Source organism: Diplotaxodon limnothrissa, linkage group LG15 (genome assembly GCF_057381915.1).
Source record: "Diplotaxodon limnothrissa isolate DT_005_m linkage group LG15, D_limnothrissa_male_GT1.1, whole genome shotgun sequence".
NCBI classification, from domain to species: Eukaryota; Metazoa; Chordata; class Actinopteri; order Cichliformes; family Cichlidae; genus Diplotaxodon; species Diplotaxodon limnothrissa.
In genome coordinates, this window is record NC_140610.1 from 16,999,236 (window position 1) to 17,018,270 (window position 19,035).

Genomic DNA, 19,035 nt, shown 5'->3' on the forward strand with positions numbered 1-19,035 from the left:
GAGTGTTTTGAATAAGGCCCCTTTATTGTAGAAATGGTTGCAATCAGCAATAAACTGCCGTTTCCGTGGTAACCCGTAGAGTTTTAGGAGGGTGGCGAGAGGCCTCATTTGAACAACAACCATTCACTTCATTTATTGTTGACTGGGTGGACAGACAGAAAGAGAGAAAAAAAATGGAGAGTTTATTGGTAAGAGGGAGATTTTTTCTGAACCACTGAATCGTGAGATTACACTGAGTGAAGTGGGATATATACACACACACTATGAGTGGACACTATGCACACACACACTATGCAAACACAGTACACATGCATTAATTCACACTCTTGAAAACTCACACTACATCGGATTACATAGAGGTTTTACGCACATACAACTTGCTGCACACAACTTTTTTTGAGGAAACGAAGTGTTAGATGGGTGAATATTTAATGAAGATTTGCACCACCATAAAACTGTAAAAGCTTTTACCTTCATGTGGAATTTCCCTTATCTGTGGGAAAACTAGGAATATTAAAGCACCAGATAGAAGAAAGAAAACATTGTAAATATCTGAAAAAACAAAAGCATGCATGCTTGCTTTAAGTCTGTAGGTAAACTGTAAAGATAATGCATTGATTATATATATTATATACAAACTTTGTGATTTTTAAAGAGGTCTTGAACACAGGTCTTTTTTACAAAAGTTTTCCTTTAGACATGAGATGCCTTTTCACTCATTTTCAGTCCAGTCCTTGGAACGTTGTTTGACTGTAAAGCCACTTGATGCTCAAGGGATCAACAACTGTTGTGGCTAGCTGTAACAGGCATCTTAAAAAACTTTTACTAGCAGCCTTTTGCTAAAACATGCCTAAGATAGCACAGTTTGGCAGGCATAAAAACACATTTCTGCACCAACAAAGGTGATTCCGAAAGAGCTGTTAGATGAAAACTTGGCATATTGCCACACGGTATGCAGTCTCCTTAAAAATGTGACAAAACTGGACAAAAAAAGAGGACAAAAGAAGAAGCAGACCTAAAAAACTGCCACGGGTGCTGACGCAGACGTGTGAAGTGGTGAGGAGTGTGGACCCAAGTGCAGGCACTGATGACTGAGTAGCTGTGAGTGAGTTTTATTTACAGCGGGGGAACGAAATGCAAACAAAGGCAGAGCATCTTAAAGTCATGAACTTGGGAAATAGAAAGAAATTTAGCAGAGACACAGGACCTGAGATATACATCTGGTCCTTCATGTCTGTGAAGGTTCTCAGTCATCCAGGTCATCGTAGTCAAAGGAGCTTGCAAAGAAAAGCGTCTGGACTTCTTTAAGTTGCTTGAAGACGTTTCACCTCTCATCCGAGAAGCTTCTTCAGTTCTAAGGTCAAATGGTGGAGAGTCCCAGATATAAACCTAGTGGGAGTGACCCCCCACAGAGGGACAAAAGGACCCCCTGATGATCCTCTAATCGCCTGAGCCAAGGTGGGAAACTGGGCGTGGGTCCCAATCAGCCAGAGTTTCGGGTGTGTTCATTGTGAAACCTGGCCCCACCTTATCATGCGAATTCCTGAGGTCAGATGGCCCAGGATGTGAGTGGGCGTTAAGGCGTCTGGGAAGGGATCTCAAAACTGGATTATAGATGGCAGAGAGTTGGTGTCGTAAACCCCCGCCTCTGTTCAAAGATGGTCGCTCACAGTGGACATAGATGGCTTCTTTCACTCCTCTTTCAAACCATCTGTCCTCTCTGTCCAAAATGTGAACATTTGCATCCTCGAAAGAGTGTCCTTTATCCTTAAGCTGCAGATGGACTGCTGAGTCTTGTCCTGTGGAGGTGGCTCTTCTGTGTTGTGCCATGCGCTTGTGAAGTGGCTGTTTGGTCTCTCCAATGTAGAGGTCTGAGCATTCCTCGCTGCACTGTACAGCATACACCACATTGTTAAGTTTGTGTTTTGGCGTTTTGTCTTTCGGGTGAACCAGTTTCTGTCTGAGCGTGTTGCTGGGTCTGAAATACACTGGGATGTCATGCTTGGAGAAAACTCTCCAGAGTTTCTCTGATACACCGGCTACATAGGGGATGACAATGTTGTTGCGTCTGTCCTTCTTATCCTCCCTCGCTGGTGTCTGGTCTTCTTTTCTGTGCCTCTTTGCTGACTTTAAGAACGCCCATTTAGGATAGCCGCACGTTTTGAGTGCTTCCTTTAAATGTGTGTGTTCCTTCTTTTTCCCTTCAGGCTTAGAGGGAACATGTTCTGCCCGGTGGTGTAGGGTCCTGATTACTCCAAGTTTGTGTTCCAAAGGGTGATGGGAGTCAAAGAGGAGGTACTGGTCCGTGTGTGTGGGCTTCCGGTAAACTTCGATGTTGAGTTTGCCGTTCTCTTCAATGTGCACAGCACAGTCCAGGAAAGGCAGACAGTTGTCCTTTGTGTCTTCCCTGGTGAACTTGATGTTTTTATCCACAGCGTTGATGTGCGCAGTGAAGGATTCCACTTCTTGTGTCTTGATTTTGACCCAGGTGTCGTCCACATATCTGTACCAGTGGCTGGGTACTCTTCCTTTGAAAGAGCCAAGAGCCTTCCTTTCCACTTCCTCCATGTAAAGGTTGGCTACAATAGGTGACACGGGGGAGCCCATGGCACAGCCATGTTTTTGTCTGTAAAAGCCTTCGTTGTACTTGAAATATGTAGTGGTGAGGCAGAGGTCTAACAGTGTGCAGATCTGATCGGGTGTGAAGTTGGTCCTTGGAGGACAGGACCAACTTCACACTCAAAACGTGCGGCTATCCTAAATGGGCGTTCTTAAAGTCAGCAAAGAGGCACAGAAAAGAAGACCAGACACCAGCGAGGGAGGATAAGAAGGACAGACGCAACAACATTGTCATCCCCTATGTAGCCGGTGTATCAGAGAAACTCTGGAGAGTTTTCTCCAAGCATGACATCCCAGTGTATTTCAGACCCAGCAACACGCTCAGACAGAAACTGGTTCACCCGAAAGACAAAACGCCAAAACACAAACTTAACAATGTGGTGTATGCTGTACAGTGCAGCGAGGAATGCTCAGACCTCTACATTGGAGAGACCAAACAGCCACTTCACAAGCGCATGGCACAACACAGAAGAGCCACCTCCACAGGACAAGACTCAGCAGTCCATCTGCATCTTAAGGATAAAGGACACTCTTTCGAGGATGCAAATGTTCACATTTTGGACAGAGAGGACAGATGGTTTGAAAGAGGAGTGAAAGAAGCCATCTATGTCCACTGTGAGCGACCATCTTTGAACAGAGGCGGGGGTTTACGACACCAACTCTCTGCCATCTATAATCCAGTTTTGAGATCCCTTCCCAGACGCCTTAACGCCCACTCACATCCTGGGCCATCTGACCTCAGGAATTCGCATGATAAGGTGGGGCCAGGTTTCACAATGAACACACCCGAAACTCTGGCTGATTGGGACCCACGCCCAGTTTCCCACCTTGGCTCAGGCGATTAGAGGATCATCAGGGGGTCCTTTTGTCCCTCTGTGGGGGGATACTCCCACTAGGTTTATATCTGGGACTCTCCACCATTTGACCTTAGAACTGAAGAAGCTTCTCGGATGAGAGGTGAAACGTCTTCAAGCAACTTAAAGAAGTCCAGACGCTTTTCTTTGCAAGCTCCTTTGACAATCTGGTCCTTCAGTTGATCCACTGTTGATCTAGAAGCTATTCTTAGGAAGGAAAGCTGAGATACAAGAACTGGGCAGAAAATCGGTGGCAGCAGGTCTTGTAAAGTGATGAATCCAAATTTTACATTTTTGGTTCAAATCATTGTATATATGCGGAAGGACATGAGAGAGGTACAACAGTGAGTGTCTACAGCGATCTGTAATACCCTGTCATGCTTCGGCCTGCATTTCAGGCAATGGAGTCAGGGTTTTTGTCAAAATCGATAGAATCATGAATGCAGAAAAGTGCCGGCAGAGTTGTTGGTACCATTGGCAGTTATCCCAAACACTCTGCCAATACAGCAAAACCCTACCTGGATAGAAAAACACATAATGGAACACAATCAGTCATGGATTGGCCTCCCTAGAGCCTAACCCTAACCCCTAACTGAGACTGGAGCAGAAGGTAGTCAACCTTCCAAGAAGAGCTTTGAATTTCCTTCAAGAAGCGTGGCGAACTATTCCTGAAGACTACTTACCAAACATAGCTAGAATTGGACAAACTCAGTTTATATAGTGCTTTAATACAATATTTAAATTTATGTTTGCACATGTTTCAATAAATTTCTCATTTTCCTAGCAAAATCTAAAGAAATGAGGGGTGGCTCAAAACTTTCACATGATTATACATATTGTAATATAGATAGACTGCTACCTGTGACATGCTGGCATTATGGTTTGGCCTGCCTCATTCGCCGTGACACACTAAACACTCAGATTAGAGCATTAAAAAGAAAAACATTCTTAATGATACGCTGTTACTTAAACAGATATATGAAGGCAGCAGTTTAATGTGTTTTAATATCTGATGAGGTGTGTATTTACAGATTGTTCAATGACAGTACGAAACTGTATTTTTTACCATTAATTTGATTTCTATTTAGATTTTTGTTAGAAATCCATTACTCTATATTAATGTATGCCATAGTAATATGTAATAATAACTTATGAGTAACAGTTAAGTAAGAAGCGAGCAGTTTCCCATTTCATGTGTGACTACCTCACTTATACAGGCAATATTCCTAGTATATCCATGCTTTAGTAACTTAATAGATTCCAGAAAATCTGTGCACCACACCAAAAAAAACCCCTTCCATAATGCCTCAATATTATTCACGCAATATCCACATATCAACACTTCTGGACAGATGGATCTTTTTTTAAAGTGTTTCACTGAACCACAATCCACAGTCAATAATAAACTGTGATATTATTCGAGTAGTATTGAAATATATACACATAAAATGAGAGCTGGAGAGAATGGAAATGAAAGGGGTAGTTTTTCTCCAGACTGCTTGCAATAACTGAAATATTATATCAAAGAGAAAGCTTGGCACATCAGATTTAAATTATATCTAGAATGTAAAGGAACAAAGTTTGATCACTAAGAGAAGAAATTTTAAAATTATCAATTTACTGAAGAAAGAAACAAACACTTCCTTCACTCATTAATAACCCACAGGAAAAAAGGAGATTTCTTCTGTATTGTTAGTGGGGGTTTTTTTTAATGAATAATCTGTTAATGTGTCGCTTAAACACATTTTTGAGAGTGAAGGTGTTCCCTTGTACAAGACAGAGTGTGAACACGGTAAAGAAATTCTTCTTAATGCATTTAGGTTCAGAGCGGGAGTAAAGGTTATTGTTATATCACAGATAAGTCTTCACCTACCTCAAAGGATGAGAAGTACGCCAAGATCTATTCAATCTCATTTGAAGGATTCTCTAAAAAACTCCCATCATGTTTCAATCAAGTGTGTGTGCAGGAAGTGCTTCCATTCGGACCGTTTTGGAGGCCCAATTACAAGACGGCAAACAGAAAAAAAAATAAGAGAAGCTGAAATTTTGTCTGGGCATCTCAGACAAAAGCCATTTGAAATGGCAAAAAGATCAAAAGATGGTGATGAAAGAGCTTTGTTTGAGTCAGCATCGTCAGGAAGTGAAGAAAGTATGTGGATAAACAGGACAAGAAACACCACTCTGTCCAGTTATTGTTACACATTCTGTTCACTTGTATACTAGAGGCTACGCAATGAACACAGACTCCTTCACTGCTCGTTAGAAAGTTTTTAGCATGTTCACATTCTTTAGGCTTATGCCATTGAAAGTAACTGTTGTACATATTCTAAGTATTTGTATTATGCTATTTAATTTTCTAATTAACAGTACAATCAGGTACCCTAACAGTATGAACAGAAAACAGGATTATTCTCTTAAACGATATCTTTTGGCGTTATTCTGCTGGGTTCCACAGGCCACTGCATTAATATTGTCATGGTTATGTATCCCAGTTAACACTGAAGCCGGAGCAGACGGTGCTCCCCTTGGTGGATAAATCCAACGCCGTGGAGACGAGAACAGGAGTTAGCTTCCAACATCCTGAGATCATCATTCATGCAGAACTTATCACCTCAACTCTGTCTGAACCATACTACTGGAAACTGCCTGAGCAGTTCAAAGGCTCTATGGTAGGAAATATCACAATGGGGTTTTTTTTATTGTTTGTATCATCTTGGATTTTACTTTGGTATTTACAAGATAGTGTGTGTATAGTGATAGACGCTAACAAACATCATGTCTTTCCAAATATAATTGCAAAACTCATGTCACACCTGCCGTTCATTATACATTCATATATTGCGTACAGATCCGTTGTTTTGCATGCATGTAAGACAAAACGGCAAGGTATTCATAGAGAATCTCAAAAATAATGCTCAAAAATCCAATAAGTACAGTGTTGGTGATTGTTTTGTGTCATTGTTTCTCTTAAGATCACAGCATATGGGGGGCAGCTGAAATATGCTGTGTACTATGAGGCCAGAGAAGAAACCGGTCCTTCCTCCTATGAGCCTCAGGTCATTATTAAAGGTGGTCCTAACCACAACATGGTGATGACACGCCACATAACAGGACTCCAGATTGGTCAGCTCACCCGCCATGAGATTGACATGACAGAGGTACAGTAATGGTTTAGAGGTGATAAGGAAATTCATAGTAGTAGTAGCAGCAGTAGAAGTAAATACTGTAGGAGTAATTTAAAATTAATTGTTTATTTTACTCCATGCAAACAGGGTTTCTTAAACTGAGTGCAGTGATGATGTTGATTGTGTGTGTGTGTGTGTGTGTGTGTGTGTGTGTGTGTGTGTGTGTGTGTGTGTGTGTGCAGCATGATTGGAAATTTGCAGATGGACGGACTATGACTCGAGAGGACTTTATGGACATTTTGTTCTACGTGGACTACATCCTAATTAAGGCATCACACGGCAACTTGATGAGACAAAGCCGGTAACACACACACACACACACACACACAGAACAACTTAATCCTCCATCTCCACACATTGGGACAATGGCTAAATAAACATTACTTTTGTAAAAGTTTTCAGGTGCAATAATGCAATTTTTTAAAATCTATTTTTTTACTTTACTTTTTTAGAGTTTTGTTCATTAAACTAATAAATTCAAAGATTCTTGATTTTTTTTTTTTCTCCCAGTATTTCAGAGGTCAGTCTGACAGTGGCCGAGGAGGGCATACCAACCAAAGAAAGCGAGAAAGCCCACCAGATAGAGAAGTGCGATTGTCCAATTGGATACTCTGGACTTTCCTGTGAGGTGGGGACACAATTAAATACCTGCATGCATTCACACATGACACCACACATCTGAAGACCAAATATCTGCAAAGGTCTTGTAAAAGAAGCTCAGTAAATATATACAGCTTACAGATGGTGGGTATAGTGCTCCATAGTATTTGCAAGTAACTGTTTTTTTTTTTTTAATTAATCATTTAAAATTTAAAAACAGGTGAAACTTGGAGACTATCTCATATAGAAAAGATTCGAGGACATCTCTCTAAAATGAGGCAGCATGGTTTGCAAAGTATCTGAACAAACCAAAAGACTTATTGAGCAATGTCCTTTGGACAGATGAGCGGAGATATTAGATTGTTCTTTTTTTTTTTTGCTTCTGCCTGGGGATGCCACATTTTTTAGCTGGGTCCTGTAACCCAATATGAGTTGTGTGTTGAAATTAATTGAGTGCAGCTGAGAAAAAGGATGCAACATTAAAACGAATGAAAAAAGACAAAAAAAAAAGTACGATAGTGTGAGATTCTTACAAAAAAAATCACAAGAAAAACTATTTAAATTAATAAAAGTTCAACATTAATCACAGAGTGAGCTGAACTGGCTGCTTCCTTCAGAGCTCGGAAGAATTTTTTTTTCCTGCTTCTCTCACAATGAGAAAGAATGAGGGGAAAATGGGCGCACAGACATGGCTTTCAGTACTATCTCAAAAGTTTCTAATTTACATTTAGCTCAGCATTTTAAGCCTGTCGGTGCCTTTCAGACCCTCCTGTTTTTCTATTCTGTTTTTTATTCTTTTACTTTGGTTAGTCAGGATTAAGCCTCACTGAGCATCTCCTCCACTCAGTTGCGATTTTGTCCAACCAAATGACTTTCAGCTGCATCCAGCTCCTTTGCTTAAGCCGCAGAAATCTTATAGCTGTGACTCAATCTTTAGTCTAATGAGGATTTTGAAGACACAGCTTATGATACACTGACACAACAGTTCTGGCTAATTCTGCTAGGCAGCAGTGCCCAAAAGTCGTTTAGGCATTATTGTGTTAATCTTAAAGGTATACAAGGTCTTCTGGCAAACTTTTAACTGTGTTCTTCAACTTCTGTTTCACTTTGTTGGATTTTATTAGTTGTTCAGAGCACATATTTTCTGGAAAAAAATAACTTAAAAGCTACAGATACTATTAAAAATGGCATCTAAACTTAAAATGTTCAGGTTGTTGAGGGCTTAGCTGACAGATGGCCATTTCTATTTGTAGCTGCCGACGTTGTTAATAAAGTATTTTTAAACAGGCGTTTAGTGCTAGCACAGGGAACAGATGGCTCTTTAAATGGACTCCATTAATTATTACTGAGCAGGAGAGAGAGGAAGAGAGAGTTACCTTGCATGTGTGTGTCTGTATGTGTGTGTATGAATGGATGCAGTTTTGTGTGTGTGTGTGCATTTGGCAGGTACATGAGGGTGTGTGCCTGTGTTCAAAAGTTACTGAAGGGAGACACCTTTGTGTGTGTGGAAAAAAAAGAGAGCGGTCAACAACTGCCCAGAGAAGTAATGATTGGGGATTATTATGTGAGTGTGTTCCAGTGCCAGGCACAGTTTGATGTTACCGTGGGAACGCACACTTCATCAAACCTGTAAAAGTCTACTTCTATTTTTAATCTTTGTCTCTGATCTAAATCTTTGCTCCCATTATCTCTCCGTGCAGGAGTGTGCTGCAGGATTCTACCGTCTTCGCAGTGGTTTCCTGGCATCTGCTCCAGTGTCCAGCGTGCCCACGGCTACAGGCATGGGCAGCTGTGTTCAGTGTCAGTGCAGTGGGCACTCCTCCTCTTGTGACCCTGAGACATCCATATGCCAGGTAACTGTGTGTGTGTGTGTGTGTGTGTGTGTGTGTGTGTGTGTGTGTGTGTGGGCATTCTACCGCTGGAGACCATCCTAGAGCCATATGCTGAGCAGTTTCTGGAGGAAAGAGGTGGATGAGGGTGCCATATAGGTGTGTAGGTGTGTGTTGGAAAGGATGTCTGGTACTGTAATTAGCCCTCCAATAATTAACGACCTCCAGCTTTCTCATATTTTATGTAATTTCCTCTTCTGTGGATCTCACCCAAAGTTATGTCTGAATATTTTTTTCAAGCAAGGGCTATTAGTTACAAGTAGTTACTGTATATAATGCTATGGCTGTATGACAGAAAACAGTGGTTGGAGACAAAGTTATTGCAACTTTGTGTAATAAACATGCAATCTTGTTGCCTTTGAAATGGTTGCTTCAATGATAGAAACCAGGTCTACAAATGGTCAGTTGCCATCAGACTGACTTTAGCAATCTAAGGGCATAAGACAGAGTCAGACTCCTGTCTCTTTGTGATTGAATATAAGAATTGCATTGCATGTGTTTCTGATTAACTGTGCTAAATTTTCAAAAATTCCTCCACATAAAGTGACATAGTTGGTGCAGGACTGCGATTTAGCTGCAAAATGACCAAATGAATCCTATTACAAAGAGATGTGTTGCAGACGAGTTAAACGCATCGGTGCATACTGGCTTCAACTGTAACCTGTTGGCAGTCTGTCTACATTAAAAAACACTTTCTCAAGTTGCAGTCTGAGTAAGACCGTGATCATTTGGAGACAGGTTGGGTACCATCGAGTGACCTGTGCAATCCTTGCCGTCAAAAGTGGTCTCCACAGCTACTTGCAATCAGTTTCCAGTGGGGAAAAAATTCAGTACCATCACCAGACACTGATTTTTGTGAGTCGTAAGGAAGTCGCTGTTGTATTTTTAATCTAGCGTGAGTCATCAAAGGAGATTTATAACATCATCTTGGGCAGTATTGATAAAATTATAGGTTTATGTTAGTTAACACATTATCAATGGCTTGCTGTAAATAGATGTTCAATATTTATTGAAATGGGTTTAGTTCCTCAAACTGTGTTGTATTTACCTATGTTAGATTAGGGAACTGCATAGTGTGTTGCTGGACCGATGAGTCCTCATATTCTGCGAAAATACACACGCTCATATGCATGCCCTCAGTGTGAAACCAAATAGTTTTTTAAACCTTGTTTAGTTAATTTCAGTATTATTTTACTCGGCTACATAACAGTACACATTTTTGTTCATCATGTAGTCAGAAATTCCCAGAATTTCTGGAAGTTTGCTCATAAAAATCCAAAACCTTTTCTTTCACTTTCAGATTTTAATGTAAGTTATCTACCACACTGAGGTGACAAGAAACGTGTGCACACAGACAAACCATTTGACTTAAACAGCTAGTGTTTTGATACTCTTCTCCCAATCGCCTGCTTTGACAGGTTATACTCAGAGAATTATTTGTTTGTTGAAGTTACAACTTCTTACTTAATTTCTTACATGTTCTCAATTTCTGTTAATCTAATGGCACCTTAACGTGTTGGCATCATGTCAGAATTAGCACCTTGGCCACTTTTCTGTGAAAGTGATTTATGTACTATTACTAACTATTAGTCTCATTAAGTTAAAACATTTCAGTGCAATCTGGGTGACACTGTAAATATTGTGCACTACACCGAGTACCTTGACTCTCCGTTTATCACTACTAAAAGTATGTTTGAGTAAAGCGATGAAGTTAATGTAAAAATGAATCGTACTTGAATGGTAGAATGCTAAATGTAATATCAACAGCTTTCCAAACAAATGGGGGTGGTTGAATTCTCATGGAGCCTTGTATACCCTTTTGCATCTTACTTGCAGCTGTTCGTGGCAGCTGGCTGTCATCCCAGAGCATGTTTATGCCTCAGGTTTGTGTCCAGTGCAGCTCATTTTTGTTCCGAAAAGTTTGCTTGACATGCTTAAGGACATACAAACAGGACAACTGAAAGAGTCAGCTAAACAGTGTTTTCATTCCAATTTGTTTAGGTTGTAATGCATCAATGTATTTGTTGCCCACTGTCATTTTAAAGGAAAATTGAACTGCTTTCATTCTTAAAGGAACAATAATTCCCTTCCAAATATGGATTTAAACCACAAGTCCTAAACATTCACCATAAATTCATGGATAATAATGGTAATTATACAAATTCTGTCCTTGCTCAGCTTAATATTCCAACTTTAAACCCTAAGTGTATGGTTATGTACTGACTTTTTTGCCACTTTCAGTTTCTTTTACTGTCTAATTTTTGTCAGTTTCTCCATTATTTCCATGACTTTCATCTCTGCCTTTCTTCTGCATTCCTTGTGTTGTTCCTCCTTCTGCCACTCCTCCAATTTATCTTTTTTCACCTCATTCACATCCCCTAAATTCCTGTTCTCCTTTCCCTAGTTATATATTTATTCCTCTGTTGTCTTCTTTCATCTTCTTGCCCGTCTTTTGTTTCTAGTTTTCTCATTTTTCATTTTCCCCAATCCTCCTTAACACCTCCTTGGTTTTACCAATTTGTTTTTCTCTCTCTTTCTTTTTTTTACTACTTCACACCCTCTTCCTCTCTGCCTTCCAGACGTTTTTTCCTTGCCCATTTCTATCTTGCTCTCCATAACAGCAGCATCATTAGCATTTTCTAACCGAGCGGGCTAAATTGAAAATGCTAAACGAGTTTGTTTCTGTGGTAATTAGAGGTAACGAGGAACACAGGAAGTTAATGGAAATGACTTGCCTCGATAAGAGGCGACTTCCTTTGTACTGATTGAAGTTCCTATTTATAACAAACAATCCGAACACATAGGACAGGACCCTGGGGATATGAAAGAGAGAGGTGCGTGTTTGTGTACAATATGTATTGCCGTTTAAATTGTGTGCGTTAAAATGATTGAGCTCACAGTGAGTGTTTGAGGGTGGAGGTGGAATAGGGGGTATTTTGTTGTGTGTCCTAAGTGCCTACAGTCTGCACATATTGTACAGAATTACTCTATATAAAAAACATGCCATATTTTTGCCATGAGATGTACCAGAATGCACAAAGGAATAGACACTGTGTCCGTGTGTGTGCATGTGTGGGTGTATGAGACTTTTATAACAAGCATAGCTAAAAATAAATTACAAAATAAACAGAAACATCTGTGGATATGAAAATATTTTAGATATATTTAGATCTCTGTGTGTTGTTGTACCCATGAGGCTATCTGAACAACAGCAAGAGTGAAATCCTGCGAGGAAAATTAGTATTTCAGATGCTCTTGAAGAAGGAAGCTTATTAAAGTCTTTGACGTGTGAGATCGCACCTGTCGGCTAACAGCTACTGTAGCTGGTCGCTCTTGGTCTCACAGCACCTCATCAAGCAGGAATGGGACTGAGACCATAGTATAGTTGGTCACACATTATTATGTGTGACCAACTATATTTCTTTTCAGAAATGGTCTGTCTTAGATAAAAGTTCACCAGTGCAAAAGCTTGTACTGGCTCAGCAACTGTAGGTGGTGAAAAGAAGCGAGTAATGATTTCCCACAGAGATTCAGAGCAATCAACACTCACTGTATACTTCTATTAGTTACAACTTGCTAGTACCGGGCGAGACCTCTTTTCCCTTCAGAACGCTCTTAATTCTTTGACTCAGACATTCAGTATTTTTCTGAGATTTTAATCCTTACTGCAACATCACCTTGCAGTTGCTGCAGATTTGTCAGCTACACATCCATGATACAAATCTCCCATTCCACCCCATCCCAGATCTTAATCTACTGGACTGAGATATGGTGACTGTGGAGGTCTTGTGAGTACAGTGACCTCATTTGTGACATGACATGTTATCAGAACATATCAGACCAACAGACCAAATCCATCAGTCAGAACTGCTGACATGAAGAAGGGGGGATCCATGCTTTCGTGTTGTTTATGCCAAATTCTGACCCTAACGTCTAAATGTCACATCAGTAATTAAGACTCATCAGACCTGACAACATGTTTCAATCCTTGTAGTTTCAGTCTTCTGTTCTTAGGTGATTAGTGTGGCACCCAATGTGTTTCTGTATTTCCTTAACCCTTTTACTTTAAGTCTCAATGTGTTGTGCCTTCAGAGATGCTCTTCTGCAAACCTTTGATTGAATGAGTGGTGATTTGACTTCTTGTTGCTTCCTATCACCTTGAAGCAGCCTGGCCACTGTCCTCTGACAGCAACAAGGCATTTTCACCCAGAGAACTGCTGATCACTGGATATTTTCTGTTTTCAGACAGGTGTAAGCCCCAGCAGTTTCTAAAATACTCGGACTATCAAAGCGCATCAAAACCAGCAACCATCGTAATTTCAAAGTTACTTAATTTGTCTTTCTTCCCCATTCTAAAGCTCAGTTTAGACTTACCAGGTCATTTTGACCATGTCTACATACCTAGTTGCATTGAGTTGATGCTATGTAATTGGGTGATTAAATCTTAGCATTTATGCCCAGTTGAACAGGCGTACCTGACAAAATGGCTGGTGAGTGTATACGTATGTTAAGATAGTAAGTTTCTCAATTAATAATTAATTCATCCATCCATTCTCTTCCGATTACCCTTTTCAGGGTTGCGGGTGGGGGGTGGGCATGTCCCAGCTGTTTTAGGGCCCTAAGATAGCTGGAATAGGCTCCAGCCAGCTCCAGGATAATTATCCTTAGGCTAGGATAATTTACTGATAAATAAAAGGGACTGTGTTCATCTTTCCCTCTAGAAAAAAGCAAATCAAAGAGACGGCCGGTTCTTGACATTGAAGAGATTTAAAGTGAAATGATCCATCTGTCAACATGTTGTCAAACATTTCACTGAGAGTCTCTAAAGTGTCCACATCAAAGCTAAGCACAAAAGTGTTTGAAAAGGCTGTTGTTAGCACCAAAAACTGAAGTGACAGCAGGGAGATATGCTACTATTATTTCTACTTCTCTGGTATTGATGAAACTCGAACAGCGGTGCCAGGATAATTATCTCACTCACCAAAAAACAAGCCTCTTCAGTGTTGTTTTGTCAGTAATGAAGGAGGTAATGACAGGTGACCCGGTCTGTCATCTTTTCAATTATTCATTGTCAACTTGAAAAACATGGGAGACACAGCTTAAGAGATATACAGATTTCTTCTTTATTAAAGCATCTGAAACACAGTAGATTTTTTTAGTCTACATGCCCTTGAATAGATTCCCATTAGCCCACAAATGCCTGTAAGTGATTCCAAAAAATGTTTTATCATCTTGCTCAAGCAAATTTGGTGTCTTGCTTTTTATCGTGCCAGGTGTGAGTTCCAAAAATAATGTCCAAATGGGAGTGTAGGTTAATTTTTGTTAATTTAATTAGAAAATCTGTTGATTTTAGAGATGAAAAGCTTTCTGGAGAGGCAACATGAGTTTTCTTCTTTGTGTGTGTGTGTGTGTGTGTGTGTGTGTGTGTGTGTGTGTGTGTGTGTGTGTGTGTGTGTGTGTGTGTGTGTGTGTGAGAGAGAGAGTGTGTGTCACCATCTTAAAGTTGCCTTCATTATGCTCAGTATGACATTCTGTATTTATTTCCCATCCCAGCACACACCAGGAATTTCTGGGTGGTGGGTGATGGATATTTTTGCACCTACATATTGGAGTAGGTTAGAGTCATGGGGGAGTTGGAGAATGACTAAAGGTAAATAGAGTGCCTTCGCATACATGCATAGCATTATTTTTATGTGTGCACATTTGTGTTGGTAGAACTGTCAAGACAACACAGAGGGTGATCGGTGCGAACGCTGTGCACCGGGATTCTACGGCGTGGTCCGAGGTTCTCCTGATGACTGCAAACCCTGCGCCTGCCCCCTTACCAACCCACAGAATAAGTAAAATTTCTTGCAACCTATCACTACAAACTTTAAACAATATTAATCTGTCATTTTATGCACATTTTATCTTTTCTGTCCTCTCTCCTCTGTAATATAAATAGACTGTATGCTCCAAATGTTTTAACATTTCTTTTGTAATGTCTGTGAAAAATCTCTTTTCATATCCAGTTTCAGTCCCACCTGTGTAGCAGAGGGGTTTGATGACTACCGCTGCACCGCCTGTCCTGAAGGATATGAGGGCAAACACTGTGAGAGGTCAGACACATACAAAGAAATGAACAAGCATAGAAGTTTGGAAATCATCGGCTTTTAATGTGGACTGCATGGATATTTAAATGCAAAGACCAATACAGGGAATACGAGTTGATGTAAAGTGGAATCCAAAAGTCTTAGTCGACCCGTGATAGTTTTAAGAGAGACATTATATGGAAAGAAGTGGTAGTGGCAGTTGCCCCATGCCCATCCCCAAAGAGCCAAACTTCAACTTCATACCAGCCAAACCTGGAAATGCATTGCCAGTTGTTTGCACTGATTTGAATATTTAGAATATCCTCGTATGTGTTATGCCTAAATTCTGCTGTAATGACATGCACTTGAGGTTTACATGAAAACATCTCAGACCTTGGGATCCCACTGTGAGTATTTTGCTGGTGAAATAATTTGTGATATCTCTTTACAGTGTGGGGTTAACATATGTTAAAATTTGGTTAGATTTGAATACTCTCTCTCTCTATGTGATCCCCCCTGTTTAGGTGTGCCACTGGTTACCATGGTAATCCAAGGATACCAGGTGGCCACTGTGAGGAGTGTAAGTGTTCCTTGTGGGGTGCGTTGCCCGGACCATGTGACCCTGTCACGGGCCAATGCCGTTGCAGGGTTGGGGCATCTGGGATGACGTGTGACCAGTGCATGGATAGGCATGTGTGTGGACCATCTGGGATCATCTGTAAGACTAACGCACAGCTTTTGGTTACTCATTCTTTTGTTTTCTTCATCATTTCATTTTTTTCCCTTCATCTTTTACTGTGTTTTTTTTTTCAGAGTGGTCTAGTGTAAAACATGAAAAAATGAAGAAATAATGTGGCTGAAATTTTTTATGCACTTACCTTTAAATGGAAGTTGAGAGATTTTATTATAAAGATTAATCTGCAGTGAAAGTTACCACCAGTGGTAGAAGTAACCCAGCGTAACAGCATGGGGTGTCATGCTTCATGAACCCCACAGACATGCTCTCTGTCTCTTTCTTCTCTGTTCTTCTGTTCCCTTCCCTCTGGTGGCTCACCTCCCTTCATTGTCACCTGATGTTGTGATTTTTACTTTATTTTGGCAATGAAATGCAAATGAACAGTCAGAGCTCCTTTCTCCAGTTGCCATGGGAGACAGGAGATTGTGGCAGAAGTCAGATTCAAGTCATTTAGAAAATAATTTCAATGTCATTTGGAGCTAATTTAAACTTAATATGACCATAATGGCAGGGCCAATTTGGTGCCATTAGCATGTCTAGAAGGAAGTCTATGTGTGCAAGTGAGAGCACAGAAGAAAGGGTAGTAAGACAGAGGCTGATGTGAAATTGCTGCTGTCAGGTCAGTGAGGAAATTGCTTGCTCAGGTCTTTGTGTTCAGACACAAAGCGTGTGTTCATAAATTGGCAGTGCGTGTGCCGCAATGCTTCCTGACACCAAACCGCTCGACTCTACGTCCAGGCTATAATCCCAAGTCCTGATGGTTTACAGAGAATGGAGTGATCACACTGCTGTTCACTTGTTGAAGAGTGATTGCACTCTGCATTCCTTCTGTTATCTGGCCTTTCTTCCATTCTGTCCAATGCCACTGAGCACTTTTGGAGTCAGAAGTAGTGACATGCATGCAGCTCCTAAATTTGTTGTATAATGCTGTTTGCTAAGAATTGCCCCTTAATGTCAATAGATTTTGTAATGGGTACATTAGTAAACGCACCCAAAGAAGAAGAAATTCAGGAAGAAAATTGAGAATAAACTATACAGTATCATGGTGTACAGTTATAACTAAAGACTATATCTGCTTAATAATGGAAAAGAAACTTGCTGGGCATTTTATATAAACTTTAAAACCAAGATCCATATCACTACATGACGTTCAAAGCCTGACCAACAGAATCGCTAGTGCTTGATCTTAACAGGTGGATAGCATTATAGCTATGTAATAAGTCAGGATATAGCTTATTTCTAAATTAGATTAAACTGAATTACAATGTGACTGCAATGGGCTTCCCTATTAAATGAAATAATTCAATTAATTTTCCCATTGTCAAAAATTGACAAATATTTTAAGTGTTGTAACTTTAATTTAGACAAACTGACTTTGGACTTATCAGTCTGATGCAAAATAATTGGGAACACAATATATTGATCACTGAGTATTCAGAAGATGGAAACCGTTGGTGGGTGGAACATTTTGACCATCACTGTCCTGTTTTTATGGATCCAGACATCACATGAGGGAAACTGAGGGATATACAGATTCATTTTGGTTTTAGTCCCACCCTGAAATAATACTTTTCAAACTTAAAAATACTTGACTGTAAAGTCATTAGAAAATTGCTTATTTTGGCCATAAATTTGGTGATTAGTATAACTTTCATGTTATAATCAAACTTCAATCTCCATCTTTTTTCTTCTGTCTGTGTATATAAAGTTTTTGTTTTTTTAAAGACACAGGTGGGGACATTTGCGCTGTTGTTTCTGTGAACTTGCTTAGTGCCACACCTTTAAATTCAGTGGTGTTTTGACACCTACAAAACCTACCTACTACATAAACTGCATTACATTTGTAACCCTTACAACTCTTATAATCTCATATAATTTACTATATCAATAGAAGTTTACTATTTTATTATCACACTTCAATAGAAAACATTTACACAATAATATTACACTTGCTTGGTGTAAATACATATATCATTTCAATGGCACACTGGAAATGTTTGCAATGATAAAACAACTGCCGTTGTATAGTGACTCACACATGTACGATAATATTGTGTGTCATTATTAAAATCCACTATCAGCAGACTTCAACATACTGCTTACAAGCTCCATCTCTGTAGTACAAAATGTTTTCCCTCAGTGCTGAAGTTAGTGAATGCAATCCTTCATCAGTGAGCTTCTTGAATAGCTTTGATTTGACAAGCAGCTATTTACTCCCACATACACAATGTAGTCTGCATACAGTACACTGTGTGCGCATATATGTGTGGGTTTGTGTGTATGCATTAAACTGCATGAACGCATGGATTTATTTGTGTTTTGCTGTTTTGTCAGAGATTGATAGAGTAGAAACTGTTTTTATTTTATTTAATTTTTCTTTGATTTCCCTTGTCAGAAATTTTAATTTGTGTAATAAATCAGCCTCAGGCTACAGAAGGCAAAGAAATTCATACACACGCGATATAGGAGAATGTGTGTGTGTCTTAGTGAATTCCCTGGTGTGCGCCGTGCATATTTGTGTGTGTGTGTGGGTGTCTGTTTGTGTGTTTTTAGCCTGCAGTGTGTACTTGTAGTAGGCACTTTTGCCCCTGCGCACTGAATTTCATGCATCACCAGCCCTGTCTTTCTGATGCCAGAGCCACTTAAACAGAAAAACACAAGCAGTCACCACAGTCCCTTATTGATGTGTTTCTGAGCTCGCCCATATAAACACACATTCAGTTGTAAAAATGCACTCAAAACTCAAACTTTCTCGAAAAGTTAACATGTCAGCTCACACACAGACACAAACCCATAATGACTGTTTGTGGTTTTAGTCGCCCTCATGACTCACTGCCTTACATCTGACTGTGTGTCTTTACTTGTTTCTCCAGCCTGCGATGATGAGTGCTCTGGTTTGTTGATCAGCGATATGGACCGCCTGTTACGCATCATCAATGAGGTCACTTTGACGACACCCCTTCCACCACCTTATAAGGTGTTGTACCGATTTGAGAACATGACAGAGGAGCTCAAGGTAAGAAAAAAAATGTGTGAGAGTAGTTGGAATTTACTTTTATTTAACCCATGTCATAACTACAA

At 40.0% G+C, this 19,035-nt stretch overlaps 1 protein-coding gene across 5 annotated transcripts in view; it reads left to right on the top strand.

Annotated features, from left to right (window-relative positions):
* The window catches only part of lama2 (laminin, alpha 2), a 228,480-nt gene that overhangs the window by 149,924 nt on the left and 59,521 nt on the right, over positions 1–19,035 (top strand). For 3 of the 5 annotated variants that reach the window (XM_085372570.1, XM_085372571.1, XM_085372573.1), the window contains 9 exons: positions 5,966–6,142; positions 6,446–6,631; positions 6,841–6,959; positions 7,169–7,286; positions 8,959–9,111; positions 14,863–14,987; positions 15,159–15,245; positions 15,743–15,936; positions 18,828–18,970. In XM_085372570.1, coding sequence (XP_085228696.1) covers positions 5,966–6,142; positions 6,446–6,631; positions 6,841–6,959; positions 7,169–7,286; positions 8,959–9,111; positions 14,863–14,987; positions 15,159–15,245; positions 15,743–15,936; positions 18,828–18,970 — 1,302 coding nt within the window. The remainder of the gene's footprint in view (positions 1–5,965; positions 6,143–6,445; positions 6,632–6,840; positions 6,960–7,168; positions 7,287–8,958; positions 9,112–14,862; positions 14,988–15,158; positions 15,246–15,742; positions 15,937–18,827; positions 18,971–19,035) is intronic. The other 2 variants (XM_085372572.1, XM_085372575.1) reach the window with 1 other exon arrangement.